Source organism: Lutra lutra, chromosome 3 (assembly GCF_902655055.1).
Source record: "Lutra lutra chromosome 3, mLutLut1.2, whole genome shotgun sequence".
NCBI lineage: Eukaryota > Metazoa > Chordata > Mammalia > Carnivora > Mustelidae > Lutra > Lutra lutra.
This window is the reverse complement of record NC_062280.1, coordinates 31,548,122-31,568,185: the sequence shown is the minus strand read 5'-3', so window position 1 is coordinate 31,568,185 and position 20,064 is coordinate 31,548,122. Positions and strand designations below refer to the sequence as shown.

The following is a 20,064-nucleotide window of genomic DNA, read 5'->3' as shown; positions in this document are numbered from 1 at the left end:
AGTTGTACTTTTTCTTCCTTCATGACCCAGCCCTGTGGGAACATGTCAGCCTCATGGTCTCATTTTTGTTTGTATTCATATCAGTTTTCATCACGATTGCTCGTGTTTGATATTGGGGATGAGACACAGACACATGAGCAAATTACGACTTGGTATTTCCCCTGGCGTCCCTGATTGTGATTTATAATTTATATCTAGAAAAGATTCACCGACTGAACTGATAATCCTTCCCAACAAAAGATAAACACACTTGTAAGTCATCAGTGTAAGTCAGATGCACTTGAAAGGGACAAAGAATTCACCTGCAAGCGCTTTTGGCATCTTGCTCTTTCCCACGGATCCAGACTGATGACAGCAGGAGCTGAGTCCGTCAGAGCACTTCCCGCAGGAGAACCTCCCAGAGCCCCTAAGGGTGGGACCCGCTCGACCTGCCCTGCCATCAGGAGGATCTAGAGACTGGCCCTTTGTGCTTTACCGCAGGAGATCAAATGAAGGCAAGGATGTTGTCCTAGTGCCGTGGAATTCAGATCTGTAGGTGTGCAGCTCCCCCTGCTCCCCTCTTTTGTCCACGTGGTTCTTTGGAAGCTCACCAGTAAGCCCTGACAACGGACTTCTCCGTCATCCTTGTCCGGGCAGGTGCCTGTGGGCTCTCTGCCTCCCACTGCACATTCCTGCCAGCAGTTTAAAGTGATTCTTAGGACACTAGTCTGTCAACCTGATGCCTTCAGAATGTGTTAAATCATTGATCAAATCCTCCCCCACCTGCACGAGGGTACCTGAGTCAGCGGGAGAGAGCGGGTTGGTTGTACATAATTTTGTACAACAGCAAAGTCATCACTGTTATCTCGTGTCTGGCCGGCTGGTTCTTGTTCTGATCTCCGAGGTCGCTACTGTACTGTGCCAAAAACAGACAGTGCAAGATTCCCCATAAATTTCACTTGGTCTAGACCAGGACTCTTCTGGGAGCTCCTTGGGAATTTTTATTTTTGTTCTCAGACATAAGCAGTGTTGGAATAGTCAAACACATAGAATATTAAATGCTGGCAGGTAGTTCTAAAAAAGTCATTAATCCACTACATGGAATGCCAAAAACAGATGCTTAACCTGATGCTATCCATGAAATATAAATCAATTTCCTTTTATTAGGAGTAGTCAGATTCTTAAAATTCTCTTTAAAAAAAAAAATCTCAACTTTCAAAAAGTAAACAGCAAAGGGGACCCCCTGGTCAAAAACCTTAGCAGAGAATCTGAATGCATTAATAATAACTAACATGGAGGAAGTTGGTCTTTTAAAGCTGCCTTTTTTTTTTTTTTGGAGATCCTCAGACCCCATCAGCATAACAAAAAAGAAGAAGGGGAGCCAAGCAGTTATTACTGCTGCACCTAAATCACAATTTGTGACAACTCAGGCTATAAAGTCGTGTGGATGACAATGATGAGCGACGCTGCCGGAGCTAATCAAATAATTATTTAACACGTGTTTCTCTTGATCTGGCCCTGCCTTCAGAACATATTTCATTCTTTCCCAGTCTTCTTTACCACCTCTACTTCTAAATGGAGAAAATGAGCAAGTATAGGTTGTACGTGCAGTTAATGAGGAAACCGCTTCTCTCACCCGTCGGGCTGTGATCTCCCTAGATAGAGGGTCCTTGTCTGAATCAGCGTGGTGGGTGCCTGGAGTGCCCACCACAGCGGTTTGCAACCAGTTGGCAGTCAACAGTCACTTCGATTTCCGGGGGTTTGGGGAGAGGGCTTCCTGCCTAAGCTCTTTTTTCATCAGGAGTATTCCACGCAGGACTCCTTACTCTTTTGGGTACCATTTTTCTGCTCCATTCCTTCTACAAGCAGGCGCACAGGGAAGGACCCCATGATAGTCCGCAGGCATCTCTGCCAGAGAACATTCACTGAGATGTAAGGGTGAGCAGTGGAAGGAGGAACACATTTCTCGCCCTTTAGCGCTTAGTATGTGCTCAGTAAATATTGACCATTTACTGTTCTTATGTAAAGGCTCAGTCAGTGCTTGCTAAAACATGAGTGAAATGGATGAATAAATGCACGTACCTCTAATGGGGGAACTTTTTACATGATACCGCTGATCGCACAGACTCCGTATTAGATGCATATGGGGTAGTGTTGGGTGTGGGAGTGAAGACCAGCTGCTTCCCTTACTCAGTGCCTTGACCTGGTATTTGTAATCAGTGGAGATGTAATGAGCCACTAGTCTTTATGGACCCCAAATATCAAAGGGTGAAGAAGACAATAGGAACTCATCAAAAAGCCTGGCCCTCTCTCAAATGTCACGGGTAATCAAGTTCGGTGTTAATGGCTTCACATTTGCATGTCATCCCTGTGAATGATGTACTCTGGTGGCCAGGATTGATGGTTTGTATGGCTGGGCTTATTTAAATCTTCCAAAAGTATTCCTTTCTATTTTCAGTAATTTTATATTCACGTTCAAGGCAGAGATTAAGTGTTTTTAAAAACATGATTAAACACTTTCTGCCTTTAGCTCATCTTAAAGTATTGGTTTTTCTTGATTGTTTTCTTTATAGTGTGGTCATTTGTGCTTTTAGCACCCATTATTTTGCTTTCTTAGTATGTGTTAGGAAAGCTGATAAGCTTAAATTTTGTCATAACCTTAAAATATTATTATGTCATTCGATTAAGTTCAGCTCAGTTGTACTTGAATTGAATTTGTATCTTCAATAGGATCCTTACACTGAAAATGAAAGTCAAATTAACATCTCCTTAATTGCAATGTTTACTAAAGAAAGTCAGGGTCATTGACATGTAAAATTTAGGTATGAGATAAAGGGGGAAAATGGGGTTATCTAGGGAATAGAACGTTTTCCTGAATATTGTTTTTCAAGGCAATCTTCAAATCTGTGATTTTTTTTTCTTTTCTTTCTTTTTTTTTTTTTAAAGATTTTATTTATTTATTTGACAGACAGAGATCACAAGTAAGCAGAGAGGCAGGCAGAGAGAGAGGAGGAAGCAGGCTCCCTGCTGAGCAGAGAACCCCATGCGGGGCTTGATCCCATGACCGGAGCTGAAGGCAGAGGCTTTAACCCACTGAGCCACCCAGGCGCCCCTCTTTTCTTTTTTTTTACATAGAAAATTTCCAGTGTCCTAAGTGGGAGAATAAGAAAAAGGCTTAGAGAATAAGAAAAAGGCTTATTCTTAAGAATAAGAAAAAGGCTTTATTTAACAAACTACATATTAGAAAAGAAATTATTTTGATTACAATAATAATCACAAATAGTAATTTGCTGTGCTGCCTTCTATTTTAAAATTGTCATCCCTTATCAAGCTGAAATAATTTGTGCCTGACAATGCTCTGTTGTCTTGCATTACAAATTCATAGCAACTCCATCTTAGATAGAATTGTCATGATCAAACTAAGTAAAAGTTGCTAACTGCGCTGTGATCAAAGCTGGTAGCAACCTCTGGGCTTTAGAACAAACAGAATAGATTATGTCTTTTCCAAAAATCCTGAAGCCGCCCTTCACTTTATCTATCACTCTAGTGACTTACATCTGTATTTGGAAGCCTGATTGCTTTTGCTGGAGCCCTTAAAAATTCCCCCATGAGGGAGAGCCCCAGGCCTATCAGCGAAAAGTTGCAGGTACAAAGATGGCAACCGGCAATCTTCATTCCCATCAGTACCTTTACACGATATGGAGTAGGGCTGTGCAGAGTTTCTGAGGGTAGAATGATGTGTTGTTCCTGTGTGGAGTCCACTAATTAATTCCATGTTTAATTGAACTTTTGTCTACTTTGGACCTTCTGTTGTTCAAGTTGACTCCCTCCAAATTCACCAAAGAGAAATAGCTCCTTGCATAATTAGATTGTCTGTTTTCTGGGCAAGCGGGGGAAAGAGTAAGTTATTTCTCCCTTGCATTCTTCTTGTTGTGTTCAATAATTTTTATGGAGTTAATTTAAATTGAGCAGGCTTTATGTGAACTTCCTTCCAGAGGATTTACTGCATCTTATGTGAAAACCGTCTACATCTGACATTTTAGAATTACCCGCCTATTTATGGGATTATACTGCGTTCTGTTCTTGAAAGAGCAAGTCAATTTTCAGCATAGATTTTTTTGGTCATCTTTTTCCCCTTTGTCTGTTTTTATGAAAGCTAGCTCCCAAGTCAGAGTAGAAACAATAGGAGGAGATGGAATGTAGAGAGTAGGACAGAACTGTGGCTTGCTGGAAGAGATGGTCTGGATCATAAGCTATCAGTGAAAAGAAGAAACCTCGAAAACCCAACCCGATAGTTTATTTGTTCTGAAAATGAATTTCCATATTTTTAATAAAGATCTCTTTTTACCTGATAACCTATCTTATCTGCAGTCACTAAATAAGCTGCAGATTCTGTGAATGAGAACTTGCTCTCAAGTTTGCTACATCATGTTAGCAAGGGGAATTACTTGGAATAGTATGGGTAAGATGCCTTGCAGTGTTTTAGAAATGAGACCCAGTACTATGTAAGATCCGTGGATTAGCCACACTCTCATCTGAGGCAGGCTGGCTACATGACACTGTAGTCAAAACCATGACTTTTTTAGGGAGGAGCTGATACAGGCCAGGTTCAACTTCACTCCTCTCTTCTGTCTCATTTCCTCATCACACCAGCCCCGTAGAGGAGAACGTCAAAGTCAGAGTACATAAAGTTTGCTCTAGTTCACATATCCAATAAATGGCAGGACCAAGAACCAAATCCAGGTCTTTATGACTCAGGACCAAACTGTGGGCCTTTCCCATACTGTCCCCTGCTGCCCCTGCTATAAATTATCACACACTCTGAAAAGAGATCAGACAGCAAAGGAAAAATGTAACATAAAAAAATAACCAGTGATTTACTTTTTGCCTTCGTCATTCTTTACTTTCACTTACGATCTTGTTGATGAGTGTGAAGCATCTTTGTCTTAAATATCTTATCCTGCCTAAACAGATGTCCAGTCTGTTCCTTTATAAACTTGATGAAGGTGACTCTAGTGAAATATTTTCATTTTATCTGAAACTTTCAGTTTTCACCATGCCCCCCAGAAGCTACTTCAAAATAATATTCTGAGGAGACTGAAGATTGAAAGCCACCAGCACCAGAGCAGAGCCCTCACAATGATTTGTACATCTCTCATGTATTACTCAGTTCAGGAGGGGAAGTGGCATGAATGGGATAAACCTGATTTTCTGGTCTTTCAGAACCAGTACAACTGTCTTTCAGAATATTTTCTCCAGAGTATATAAAAGATCCCTAAATAATTGTTCCACTATTTAATAATTAAAAAACAAAACAAAACAAAACACCTATTTTTACCATCCTGAACTTGCCACCCAATAACAGAAGAGTGTTCTTAGATCAAATAAACAAGAATTAAACATTCCATGTAATAGTTCTGAAGCACAGTATCAAAACAAACAGTGATCAATTCACAGTACTGGTATCAGAGGAAAACTACTTGTTTGAGGTAGTGCTACTTTAGCAAGTTTCCTTCAGCTTTTGGATTAATCCATTAAAAAAATCAGTTTTTAAGATTTTCTTTATTGACTTGAGAGAGAGAGAGAGAGCACGCGCACAAGCTGCGGGAAGTGCACAGGGAAAAGCAGATGTGGGGCTCAATCCCAGGACCCTGAGATCAGGACCTAACTAGAAGGCAGACACTTAACCCACTGAACCATTCAGGCACCCCTGTTCTTTTTATTTTTAAATAATCTCTACCCCCAGTATGGGGCTGGCATTCACAGTGCCAAGGTCAAGAGTCAATACTGCACTGACTGAGCCAGCCAGGGGGCCCAGAGTGACCCATTTTTATAAAGATGTTCCACAACAGGCTCAGTTCTGTAATGTTGCGATTAGTACAAGATGCAATTATACCAGTTTGAAGAATGATTTCAATTTCATAAGGAAGTCATTCATTCTTTAAATTTCAAAAAATTTCAAATTTCTGGCATATTCGCTCATGTCTCCAAAACCAATTACAATCCCCCTAATAATATTTATGCCTTGTTTTCATTTCCTGTAGCATATGGGTACTGGAAAAGGATGAGATACTTTTACATAATTTGAGATGAAGTATGCTTTGACGTTTTTACTTAGAGATAGGTCTGTTTACAGATGGGCAGTGGTTCTCAATGTGCAGGGTCAGGACCAGCAGCACTGTCATCAGCTTGGACATTTGTAAGGATTGCAAGTTCTCAGGCCCGATCAGACGTCCAAAACTTGGGTTGGAGTCCAGCAATTGGTCTTCATGAAAGTCCTCCAAATCATTCTGATGGATATTCAAGTCTGAGAGTGATGGCTACTAGAACAGAAACTCAGCATCCTAGCCGAATTTGGGCTCAGGTCATCTTCACTTTGATGCCTCCTTTTAAATCAACTGGTATCCCAAACTAGAGCTTAGCCTTGGTAAGAATGACCTAAGAGACCAGTAATATCTTTCAAAGTGCTTGAACACTGTCTGGCCTATGCATATTCTTGAGCTGGGTGGGGAGTAAAACCATCTCTACTGGCAGAAGGCTAAGGCAATATTTTTTCATAGATGTCATAGATGCAAAGCGTCTTGACCACTCTTTTAGGTGTTTTATAACTTTAGTGTCTTAGAAAGCAAAAATCCATGATGTCATTCTTTTAGTGTACAGAGGAAAATGGTTCAAGGTCAGGATTCCCAGGAAATAAAACCTTAACACAATGTAAAGTTAAAATCAATCATAATGTCTAATTACAAAAAATTCACCCCCCAAATGCAGGAGGAATATCCCCCAAGTCAGGTTACATCAGGTAACCAAGAAAATCAACTTAAAAGTGGATTTACGGGGGCACCTGGGTGGTTCAGTGGATTAAGCCTCTGCCTTCAGCTTAGGTCATGATCTCAGGGTCCTGGGATCGAGCTCCCGAGTTGGGCCTCTGCTTAGCAGGGAGCCTGCTTCCTCCTCTCTCTATCTCTCTCTGCCTGCCTCTCTGCCTACTTGTGATCTCTCTCTGTCAAATGAATAAATAAAATCTTAAAAAAAAAAAAGTGGATTAATGGGTGATAGTAATGAGTCAAATCAGTTTTCCAGGAAGGTGGTTGATGGAAAGTTTACTCATGCAGTAATGGTTAAGAAATTTTTTTGGGGGGCACCTGGGTGGCTCAGCGGGTTAAAGCCTCTGCCTTCGGCTTAGGTCATGATCTCAGGGTCCTGGGATCGAGCTCCCGAGTTGGGCCTCTGCTTAGCAGGGAGCCTGCTTCCCTTCCTCTCTCTGCCTGCCTCTCTGCCTACCTGTGATCTCTGTCTGTCAAATAAATAAATAAAATCTTTAAGGGACGCCTGGGTGGCTCAGTTGGTTAAGCAGCTGCCTTCGGCTCGGGTCATGATCCCATCGTCCTGGGATCGAGTCCCACATCGGGCTCCTTGCTCAGCAGGGAGCCTGCTTCTCCCTCTGCCTCTGCCTGCCACTCTGTCTGCCTGTGCTCGCTCGCTCTCCCTCTCTCTCTCTGACAAAATAAATAAATAAATAAAAATCTTTAAAAAAAAAAAGAAATTTTTTTTGTTAAGCTTTGCTGTTCAAAACTAAGGGAGGCATTGCAGAGTGACAGAGACTACAGAACCTTGGAGTCCAGACTTAGTCTTGGAAGGCTCTATAAGGAACCACTGGCAAGTCATTCATCTTGAAAAGGAGTATGTTGGACTAGATCAAGTGTCAGCAAAGTATGGCCCTCAGGCCTGCAACCTGTTTTTGTATGGTCTCAGAGCTAAGAATGTTTTTTACAGACGGCATTTGCAATCAGTTGATAATATGGAACATTTTCTTTGAAACCTCACTATGTGAAATGTTATCTCTCTAGATGAGAATTTCATTCTTATCGTGAGTAAACCTGTATTTTTTTAAAAAGGACTTTGTTATTACTACTATATTTTGAATTCTATCCAATAAAAAATTAAAGGAAATTTGTTATTATTTTATCTTGTGATAGAATTAAGTATCTTCATAATATTTTTGGTAATTAATCCTAAATTCTTTAACTATCTGGCTCTTTACAGAAATGTGTGCTAATCCCTGGACTAGATGATTTTTTTTTTTTTTTTTTTAGATTTTATTTATTTATTTGACAGAAAGAGGGGAGAAGCAGGCTCCCTGCTGAGCAGAAAGCCCCATGCGCGGCTCGATCCCAGGACCCTGGGATCATTATCTGAGCCGAAGGCAGAGGCTTTAACCCACTGAGCCACCCAGGTGCCCTGGACTAGATGATTTTTAAGGTTCCTTTAAAGACTCAGTGTTCAGATATTCTCAGTGCATATCAGTAAAACCAGTTGTGGAATGCAGATGAGTTGAACGATGTGGATTTGCCAGTGCTTGGCCATGTTTTGCTATTTGGGAGCAGAGTATAATCAGAAGGACCCCGAAGTAGAGCCTCTTCATTGTCTTTGCCTCTGTTTTCCCATCTATACTGTGGGAAATCAGTTCATATTCACAGCTTCCCTAAGCTGGCTGGGGCTTGTGTGTTGTTAAAACTTCAAAGCAGAAACCTATTTGACAGATTGTTTCCCTTTCCCATCTATTTTTCTTAAACTATTCATATAGTCTAGCAAGTGAACAATTAATCAGAGAACTGATTCGATAATGCCCTTTGAAAGTGACTCAGATACTTCTAAAGCAGATTCCTAAAGCTACCAGATCTACTGTGTAGCCAGTACACACCAGGCAAAGTTCCCATAGAACTTGTTTGGAAGCATGTCCCTAAGACCATATCTACATGAAGAGGTCGGAGGGACCCAGAGAGTCCCCAGAGCCAAAAGCTCCCTGAAAATTAGTTTGTACAGAAGTTTCAGCTTTCCCTAAAGAGCCAATGTAGGAATTCCAGCTTTGACCTTCTGGGGACTCTTTATTAAAATGAAAATTTGTTACCTCGGAAGGTAGTTTTTATCCCATTCGTGTCTATTTGTTAGTATTTTAGCCCAAATTAGGGTTTTTCAAAATAGCTAGATGGCTGAGAGCAGCACTTAAATAGAAACAAATCAGGTTCACTAAGGTGGGCTCAGCCTAAGCTTTATTAAGTGATTGTGATCAATTAATTGTGATACAATTAAGTGATTGTGATACAAACCCCAGCACTTTGGGCACCAAGCATTTGCAAGAGTCCCTGTACGGCGTGCGCACATCCCCTCGAGACAAAATGGCCGACTGGAGAGTAGCTCTGCCAAGTGGGAATATAATGCAAGCCACTCAGATAATCTTAAATTTAATGGCCACATATAATAAATAAATAAATAAATAAGGTGAGACCTAAAAGTTGACATTAAATTTAATGAGAGATTTTTTAAACTTGATATACCCACTATGTCATTGTTTCAATATATAACCAATATAAAAATTATCAGTAAGACATTTTCCTTTTGAAATCCAGGGTGTATTTTAAACTTAGAGCCTGTCCCAGTTTGGACCAGCCACATCTCAAGTGGTCAGTAGCTGCCTGTGGCATAAATTATCCATTTTAATGGCCACCGCAGCTCTGGGAGCCTTGAATTGGAAACTGGTTCTCAGATTGCAAAGCGTGGCTGGTGAAAATGACCACGGGATGGACAGCGGGGACAAACGATAGTTGGGATCATCCTCACTTCTTTTATACTCAATTATATAAGTGTCACATGTTAGCTGAAGGTCAGTGTTAACCCAACTGCAGAAAAACTACAGAAAAAGAGGAGCTGGGTTCAGGTACTGACCCTAACACTTAATTGGGTGACCTCAGGCAAGTTACGCAAAACCTTCAGTTTCTTCACTTGCAGAATGGGAATAGGTCTAAAGCCTCAGGCTCAAAGGGTTGTTGTGGAGATTAAGTAAATAATGCATATTAACTCCATAAATGCTCAAGAAATGCTTGATATGTCATCACTGTTGCTGTTATTAACTATTTTTACAAATCAAAATTGCTTAAAGATGAACTATAAAGGCAGTCTTTTTTTATTTCTGCAAAAGAGGAGGAAAATGATTGTAAGATTGATAGACTGTCTTCTTAAAGAGTAGGTTTAACCAGCTTCTTAAATTGGGCACTGCTCCTCATGTAAATCATCTATGCACCAAGAAATCCGAAAGATGCTATGTTACCTTCAGAACATTTTTGGTTTTGTGTTTAACCAGAAATTATTATGTTTAAGTATTCCACAGGGAAACTTCTAGAGAAGACTACCCTAAAATGCCACTCTTGAGGGTACTGGGTGAGGCAATGAAAGAAAAGAAAAGAGTTTTTCTTTCTTTTCTTGGCCTCATTTATCTTCTCCTTTTATTTAAAGTCAGCAGAAAGAACTAATTAAGGCAAAGCTAAAGGAAATGAATTCAAAGTTTGCACTGCACATGTGAACTAATCTTTCCACAATGACATATTTGAAAGGCCAAATAAGGCACTCCTTCATATTGTACTCCAGCAAGGGGGCAGAAGAAATTGCACACACTCTTGGGTGTACAGTTTGACTCACTACTGACTTGCTTAGAAGCCATTGCCATTCCAAAACACAGTGTAATAGTTCTCACCTACGGGAGGATGATGGAAAATCACAACATGTGTCAGTGCTTGCTATACCAAACACACCTTTCATGGGGATTTTGTTCAGAATGAAAGATGTAGTGAAAATTTTAAGATGCACATAAGTGGTGAATAAATAAATATGGGATGTACTTACACATTCATGCACTGAAGCTGGGAGGCTTTGAGCCATGAGAGCAAAGAAATGTACTCAACCATCAATTTAATAGGTCATTTTGAATGTAGGCAGCAAAATGGCCATGTGCATAAAAAACCACTACTATATTTTGAGAGATCCTTTCTAAGAATCCTGAAATATTAATAACATGGTCTTAATGTAGTTGAAGACAAAGGAATGTGTTAGGGGCAGCGAGGTTGCCGAGAATAGCACAATGACAATTTTGTACTTCGGCTTGTGCTGGTAAAAGCTGGAGAAAAAAAGAATTTTAAAAATAGTCTGGGTGTTTAAAGAAGGGCAGCCTTCAGTTTTCAAAATCGGTGTAAAACTCCGTATTTCCCAGGTGAATTCACATGTACTTATTCTCGCTAACACATTCATGCAAGCTTCAAGGACACAGAGAAAAAGTATAAAGTTGTGATCTCATTTTTTTCCTTAAATTAACATAAAAATACAACTCATTTTTGAACTTCAAACAATTCAAGGCATCCTGTAATTTGACTTTGTGAATGATGAACTTGATTTTTTTTAACTGAAAGTAGTCTGATCAGCATAGAAGTTGAGGAAATAGTAATTCTCTGTTTTTCTCTTCCTTGCAACTTTTTGAATTGGCTCTCTTTTCACATGGCAATGACTCCATCACAGGCCAGTTTTTCTGGTCAGTCTTCCCACTTCCATTGTGAGATGTTAGATTTTGATGCCTGGTGGAAGGGAGGTACATAAGAATCATCAGGAACGTGGAGAGATTCATTCAATATCCAGATGTGGAAAAATAAAAACGACTTAGGTCTTCTCGGCAGTCCTAGCACCACCCAATCTAACACCGGGTTTCTACAACTTGCCTTTGTTGGTTGTTACTGAGTGGCAAGACAGGTCCCAGTGGGTTTGTTTCTGAGTTCAGGGACCCATCGTGTTTGATGTGGGAAGGACAAGCTTGACCCTTGGTGCATCTTCCTCCCAAAGCTGGCGTTACTGAGTTTAATCAAAACCCTAGGGCCATCTTGAGCATGACCAAAGAGCACCTTGCATATTGAACCATACCTAATTACGTGATGTGTATAAACTCGAGACACATAAATCTCAGTCATTGGAGCAACTTGTTTTTCTAAGATTCTCCGCTCCAGTGAAAGACGAAGGCAAATAAGGCAGAGATTGATCTCCCAGCACTTTTTATTGTTGGTGCTCCACACATCATAAAGTTTTGGCTCGTTAAAGGAAATTCCATAAACAACTTTAGTTAATCATAATGAAGTAACTGTGTGCCTTTCTAGAGCTTCTGCTCAGCTCCCTTTCCGCTTGCCATCACAAGAGCGTGATTAAGAAAATACCAACAGGATGTGCAAGAGGGAGGAACAGACTTGTGCTGGAAGCCGTACAGACGCTTGACGGATGAGTCATGAGACGAGCCAATGTGGCTGTATCTCCTCAGAGAATCAAGCACTTTCATGGGGCCCCTTTTTTTTAATCTACTCATTTGAAAAATATGGGTTGCTGGCATGGTGGGTCTCCTTTGGTGGTCAGGCTGATGGAAAATGCCTGATTGGTCCTTCTCCCGGCTGGCATTTTTGATAGTTGAGGAACATATTAAGGATGAGATACATGGAGAAAATTGGAAGTGAATCGTACTGAAAAGATTGTGGGTAACTGTCACCTTTTTTTTTTTTTTTTTAAACCTCTGGTCTTATGAAAAAACTTGATTTTGATTGGCTTTGTCACTATGGGTTTAATACTGACGGTGTTGGTCAACTTTTATTTCAGATTGAGACAGATTTGGGAGGTGATGGTGAAGGGCATAGGGGAGGAAAAGGAGCAAGCGAGGCCCTATTAATTATTTTTTATTGTGAGGTTTCACAGAATTATTGAGATTTTCCACATTAGTAAAAGCAGTTTTTGGTGTCAGTGTGATGTTTTCAAAGATGAAGTCATGGAAAGCATGTCAGATGCATAAAGAACTATATGGCCCATGTTCTCTGTAGCAGCCACTTAGGGTGTGCGTGCATGGGGAACAAGGCGGGTGTTGAAAAAATGGAGAGAGGGAGAAACAGGAGGGTTTCATTAATTGGAAAATCAACATAAAATATCTGCTGATCTTAAAAAAAAATTTTTAGCATATTATATTCCACAATCTGTGGTTAAGACTTTATATTACTCTACCTTGAAATTATGACCATGTCTCACCAACTCCTTTTTTTTTTTTTTTTTTTTAATGCTTGGTTGCCTTTGTTGGTCTTTTGCTTTGGTTCCCCCTGTACCTGAAATAAGGAAATAATCAGCAATAATATTTTGTTAGAGCTTGGATACACTTCCAACTGTTGGTTCAAGACCAGGCTCTCAGATTCCACAGCATGTAGCCAAGAGTGTAGGCTTTAGGGGCAGAAGGCTTGACTCAAAGCTCGTCCCTGACATTTACCTGATACATGGTCCGGTATCAGGAATGTCCTGTTCAAAGCTGGTCTTCCTCATTTCTAAGGTAGAGCTAATTACAGTGCCTGTGCAAAAGGTGCTGTAGGGATGGGACAGTATGGTGCATATAAGCAGCGTACCTGCACCTAGGAAGGACTCCATAAACTTAACTGTAATTTTATTCATGCCACTGGCTTTAAGAACATTTCCTCCATAGGGCTCCTTGCCACCTGACCAGGAACGTAACGGTTTAAAGAGTGTCTATAATTAATTAACTAATGTTTTTGGTTTCTTTACTTGCCTCTGAAGCCAGGTGATCTCTGGTAGTCAACAGAAATGTCTCCCTTCTTCTGAATCAAGGAGATGACGTTTTGCGTTCCTCTGTTAGCAGTGGTTTTATTGTTTTGGTTTTTTCTCCTTCTTTTCCGTAGCCTGCAAAATCGGATATTACAAGGCCCTCTCCACGGATGCTACCTGTGCCAAGTGCCCACCCCACAGCTACTCAGTCTGGGAAGGAGCCACGTCGTGCACCTGCGACCGGGGCTTTTTCAGAGCTGACAACGATGCAGCCTCTATGCCCTGCACGCGTAAGTTCTTCCGTCCTGTTTCTCTGATGCCAGCAGCTTGCGTTATCACCTAGCAGGGCACTGCCAAGCCTTCTCGCATGATAACCATGTAAGGGGCAGATTAAATCAGCTATGAATCTTTTCTTAATCAAAGCAGGGGAGATGCTTATGAGAACAAGGGTCTTTCTCACTGTTCTGGTTGCCTTTGAAACTCACAGCTGCCCACAGACTGCTTTGTGGAGGAGAGACATTCAGTGTCTCTGACAGTGTAATTAGAGCTGAGACTGAAATTTCCAAAAGGCTTTATCGTTTCCTCCAGCAGTCTCTGGAAGCCTGACAGCTGCGGGGGAAACAGGTACACCGCAGGATTCCGAGGACGGGATGACGTGTGGGCTGTGGTTTCAGTTCTGGGCACTGACGTCATGGCTTGTGTTGTCCTTACCCTTCTTCCTTCTTTCCCCATAGTTTTGTGTTCATAACATTTAGGCTTGGATCCTAATAAATGCCTGTTTAATGATAGGCACTCAGTAAGTGCTGGACTAATGAATGGATGGGGAGGGCACCTCGGTATGCAGAAGAGCAGAGAAATCCATTCTCATACTTTCTGTGGACAGTGCTCCTAGTATTGCCATTTCTTTCACGTGCACTGTGGGCTTCACAGACCCTGCGGTGGCTGTGACCTTGGCAAGAACAGGGAGTCGCGGGTCCAGGTGTTCTACCCATGGTGTTCCTGTTGGGTAAGTCAGTGTATGGAGAGATGAAGCCGAGGGCCAGGCACACAGGATTCCCCTAGGTTTGGGCTTTGTTTTCCAGCCCACCCAGAAATTTCAGCCTCCCGTTTCCCCATCTGTAGAACGGAATTAATAACAGTACCTCCACCATTGGTATTTAACGCCCTCATGTTGGTTACATAGTAAAAAAAATGCATAAAGTGATGTTACTCAATATATTTTAGCTTTTACTGTGCTTATGACTGTTACTGTTTTGTTCCCTGTTATAAATTCCATCTTGGCTAGCCTGGAGCCAACATCCCTCCAAAGAGAAGTATTTTCTGGTTTGGGGGTACTTGGCCCAGCTCTGAGGCCATTGTCTTAACTCAGTCAAGTATCACCTTTAAAGGGAGTGGGAAGAGATTTCAGACCCATCCCAGTTGTGCCGAGTGAGGTTAACATACCCTCCAGAGTTCCTTTTTTTTTTTTTTTTAAAGATTTTATTAATTTATTTGAGAGAGCGAGACAGAGATAGCAAGAGGAGAGCGCTCAAGTGGGGAGGAGAGGAAGACGCAGGCTCCCCCCAGGAGCCTGAAATCATGAACTGAGCCGAAGGCAGATGCTTAACCAACTTAGCCCCCCAGGTGTCCCCAGAGTTTCTTTTCTAGCCAGAGATTACGACAGCAGCAGCAATAAGAACCATTGTATAATCATGCCCAGGTAACGTATCAGGCGCTTTCAGGAAACCTTCTCACAGGCCTCATATTATAACAAATCTGTAAAATAGACATTATCTTCATTTTATAGACGAGGTAACTGCCAGCTCAGAGATAGTAGGGAACACACCCTAGGCTCCACGCCAGCTTGGTGATAGAGCTGCATGACTCCTGTAGTTCTGATCACTGGCAGGCTCTCTTGCCCACTCCCCCAGATCGAACACAAACTTCCTCCAGAGGGAAAGAGTTGGCTAGGGTCAGCCCAGAATCCTGGGCATGGATTTTTCTCATTGCCTTTTTCTGTTGCTTCCCTAGACTAAGTACTTTCTTAGGATAGCCATGGACGTTTGACCAGCTCAAGTCCCAGACTTTTTCTTTTCTGAGTATCCCCATCCTGTGTTTCACGATGTGTGATGATGGTGATGGTCACCTCTCCTGTGTCCACACTGGCTGCCAACAGTTGCCCAGGTGTGGGATTTTAGGACACGGTAGCAGACTCAAAGGGCAGTGTTGGGGGCAGACAGTGTGATGGAGAGTGTGATGACCTTTAACTTGGAACATGCAGTCTACCACCTACTGTTCATACAGATAGAGCTTTCCCCAGGTTGAGGCTTGACTGTGTTATGATCTTTATAAAACGCATCTTTGATGGAGAGATGGCCCTGGTCTTGTTCCCAGGTATTTTTAGGCTCATGATTCTGATCTGTCATGCAGCCTTCCAGGACCAAGGGCCAGTCACTTAACTGTTGCAGCTTTGCTGTGTGGAAGTTTCCGGGGACCACAAATTCACCTGCCTAAATTACTGGAATGCTGTGCCATGTGTGTCTAAGTGTGGTCGCTGAGCCCTTAGCATTCTTACATTTGTGTGGGAATAATTGTTGGCTTTATCGTTAGGATACAAACGAGAAAAGGAAAATACGGATTTCAGCAATCGGGGGCACCAAAAGGTTTAAGAACTAAAGTAACTTGTGCAGTTTTCACAGATTGCTTTCAGCAACGTCTAAAGAGGAAGACGGGGGGCTCTTTGGGTCATTGATAAAAGCTCCACGAAAATACCAAAGCAGTATGTGATCCTTCTTTCTCCTGCTTCATCCTCTTGGAACTCTGCCTACAGGTCCCTGACTTAAGTGCTTCGCGTTATTCTAATGTTTATTGAGTTAAGACGAAGTGCAGTGCTGTTAACACCACACAGTTCTGAGGTGATTCAGCTGTTCCACACCACAGCTTACTCGTCTGTCGAATGGGATTCTCAAATGGGTTGTTTTAAGTGTTGAATAAGAAAGTATTTGTAAAGGTCTGGCACATGGTAGGAATCTAGCAAATGTTTATCCCCGTCTTGTACCTCCAGGTGATCACTGCCTCCCCCAGACTAGCTGCAGAGCACTTTGCCAGTGCATCTGACTGCCTCTCGATGCTGCTTTTCTCACTTGACTGTGCAGTCTAATTACCCAGTGGCTGCACAGCAATCCAGAAACTCTGGGGATAGACTTCGGCATCAGTATTTTTAAAAAAGTTGCCCCCATAAATTGTACTGTAAAGACAAAATCGAGACCATTTCTATACAGAGTTTATTTTTAAGTTCTTTTTTTTCTAAAATTATTATTTAATAGGCATTAACTACTTAAGACCTCCTTTGAGATTGGGATCATTAAGGGAGAGACCATATTTCGCTAATAGGTATACTAGTAAGTTAGGCAGCAGAATATTCTAGTTTAAGGCTAACTCTAGATTTTTTCCTTCCTTCACTGTCCACGACTATGGCCACTAGACACATGTGGCTCTTTAAATTTAAAAATACTAACGTCAAGTTAAGAATTCACTTTCTCATTTACACTTGCCACATTCCAAGGGCTTGAAAGCCACGTGTGGTTAGTGGTGACCATACTGGACACCCTTCTGCTATAGAGTATTGCTGCCGTCGCAGAAAGTTCTGTGGGACAGGGTTTCATAGGCATTTCGGTAGAGAAGCCAGTGGGAGTTTCTCAAAAAACCTCTTGTTCAGATAACCCAACGGAGTGAAGCCCTTTCCCCTTGCCTCACCCCTAGCTTTATCAGATTCTTTTGACAAGATGTGGGGATGGAAAGGAACATAAACATCAGGGATCCTTTCAAACTGATTCCAGCCTTTAATCAGTTGTTGCCAGTTGGTTAAGCCAGGTGACAAACCCAATTCCCTTGTGCTGACAGCCATGATAATCAGGCACCGTCTTTGTTCATTATGCTATCTTTAACCCCAGCATTCTTATGCAGCCCCGCATTTAGTGATCGCTCACTGTGACGGCACACTAATGAAGAAATAAAACACACTCTCTGAGACTCATTCTTCTAGCCAAAGAGAGACTCTGCTCCACTGGTTTGTAAAATCAGGTTTTTGTTCACTTGGAGAACGATTAGACCAGGTGAATACAAGCAGCATTGGTTAATTTGGAAGGAAACCCCTAAGAAGTTCTTCATACCATCTACACTGCTTGAGAACTTTGAAGCTTTGAATGGTAAATAAACTTAGGAAGGCTTCTCTTGGACCATCTGGTTAAGGTTCACTTAAGTGGCTGCTTGTGGATGAGGTATGACTTCCAGAAGAGCATCATGAATATTTTCAAGAAAATGATCCACACTTGTTAGAATGGAGAGTCAGAAAAGTGCTTCATAAGTATGAAGGGGTGTAGAAATCTCATGGGAGTCACTTGGGGGATAGCAGAAGTCAGGTCTGGGGCTCTGCATTTCATCCATGTTCCCAGATGCTGCTGATGCTGCTGGTCTGTAGACGGTCTTCAGGTGGTAAGGCCTTAGATCATTCCCGATGGATGGCGGGAGACTGGAGGCCCTTTTCTATGGCTATGGTTCAGTTCAGTGGTGACTCTAGGACAATATTGCAAGGAGTGTGAACATTCTCCTTTGATGGAAATGGAATACTTCCTTTGTCTCCCAGAAGAAAACCCAACCTGGTTCAGTTACATAATCAAAAACCCTCACCATGGAGCTTTGTTTATTTGTTTGTATTTTCTTCTCAAGTCCCCACCAAGTTACTGCCCGAGACACATGTATCCTTCAAGAAAGGTGCTGGCGGTTCAGTGACACTGCCCAAGAGGCAGACGCCAAGACTTCTCTATACACAGGGATGCCATTTAAGCTGATGAAGGCATTTTGATGTCATGAATCATTTCTTAGAAAGAATTTGAATGTGATTTTTAGTAATGAAATCAACATCCTTTTGCTGTAAGGAGACCCAGCGCCCCACCCCCCACCCCCCTGCAACACCTTCCCCCCTCCACCCCCCCGCAACACCTTCCCCTTCTGCTTACCTTTCTGGGTAGTCAGGAATGTGGTCAGACAATCAGCAGTGTTGGGAGAATTCAGCCACATGCCTGTGCAGGAAGATTTGATTACCTTAGTTATTGAGTTGCTTGTTCCGTGATTATAGTGAGAAAGGTCTTCGTTCCCCCCACCAGGAGACAGAACCGATACTAGAGTTAAGGGAACTTTCTAACCCCTTATTGTGCTTCAGAATGCACTAGAAAATTTAAAAAAAATGCCTTATAGAAGAAGTAAATTGGCTTTGTTTCTCTAGAGAGAAATAACAAATTTGTTATTTTGCCACCTTTCCTTCTGAGCACCAGGATGGTTTTCTGTATTTTTCAGTTGGAAATCTGTCCTTGTGCTTTTGGGTACTCTTGATTTAACTTGTTTGATGAAACTTATTAGAATCTCCTGATTGGAGCGCTCTGTAAATAAGAGATTATTATTTCAGATTGCCAACTTGAAGGACCTTCACAAATCTGTCTCCGAGTAAACGGCCTTGAATAATTCAGTCAGCTGTGCCAAACAAACAAAGAGTGATTGATTGATACTTAGGCACGGCCTAAAATATTCCAAATTTGCAGCTTTTAAGACAATTCATACTGGAGAAGCTTTGAGCTAATGAGGGCAAATTTACCAGGATCTATGACGAAAGGTCCTGATTTGAAAAAGCTTTCTGCAGGTTTGGGTTATCAAGAAATTGAAATAGCTTGGCTCCAAACAGCAAATATCACTTACTTTGTCTTTACATTTGCCTTTTCTAATTGAATTTAGTGCGCCACTGTATTTCCTCCAGAAAGTATATTGTTTTAAAATTACCATTTCAGTTCTATTACTCAAAGCCCTCACTTCTAATGCTTTCTGACAGTTATCAACATAATGAACCATAATGAAATGATGAGCAATCTTCAGTGGAAACCCAGTGTGGATCCCAGAGGTGCTGTGTGACTGTGTTGTTAAAATTTGAATGCAAATTAAAATAACATCGTCCTTACTTGTTTCCAAGGTCAGGAGAAGAGAGACTTTTTTTAAAAATTTTTTTTAAGTGCTTTAATTTTGGAAATCTCACATTCATTTTCAAACAAGCCCTTGAAGGTGCCACTGATATTTGATTCAGTTCTTTGCCCCAAAGATTTACATGCTTAACAGTCTGGCTAAGGGATTTGGGGAGGGATGTCTACCATGAGTCTTTGATGTATAAACCATAGCATAAAAGGCAGCCTTTAGTTTCAAGTAAACTACATTTTTTACCCACCCAAAAGCATATATCTCCTTTCTCTAGACCTTCAAGTAACTAATAGTATAATGATGGGAGGATGGACACTCTGTGAAATTGATCAATGAGAGTGTAGTTAGGTCTACTGAAAGACTGGTTGGTACGAGAGTGAGGACAAAGGCCAAAGATTCCTAAAGTTTTCTTAATCCAAGTGTTTCAGGAGATCCCTTGATTGATTTCTTGCCATACCTCATTTTATCATCCATGTAGTCATTCATTTTTGTGAACATATTTTTATGAAAATTTTTTGGATCCTAGATTTACAGGGAAATTTGTTATTTCACATCATTTATCAAATTTGTGCTATGAGAATACCATTTCATACTGCATTTCATTTGTCTTGGGATAAAAACTCAGACTGAGACACCATCTCCCCCATTGCCAGATTGTGTGACAGGGTTTTTAGTTCAGAATGTACA

At 41.4% G+C, this 20,064-nt stretch overlaps 1 protein-coding gene across 2 annotated transcripts in view; it reads left to right on the top strand.

Moving 5' to 3' along the window:
- EPHA4 (EPH receptor A4) overlaps positions 1-20,064 on the top strand; it is a 143,722-nt gene that overhangs the window by 55,125 nt on the left and 68,533 nt on the right. For both annotated transcript variants that reach the window (XM_047721323.1, XM_047721321.1), the window contains exon 5: positions 13,512-13,667. In XM_047721323.1, the coding sequence (XP_047577279.1) occupies positions 13,512-13,667 (156 nt within the window). The remainder of the gene's footprint in view (positions 1-13,511; positions 13,668-20,064) is intronic.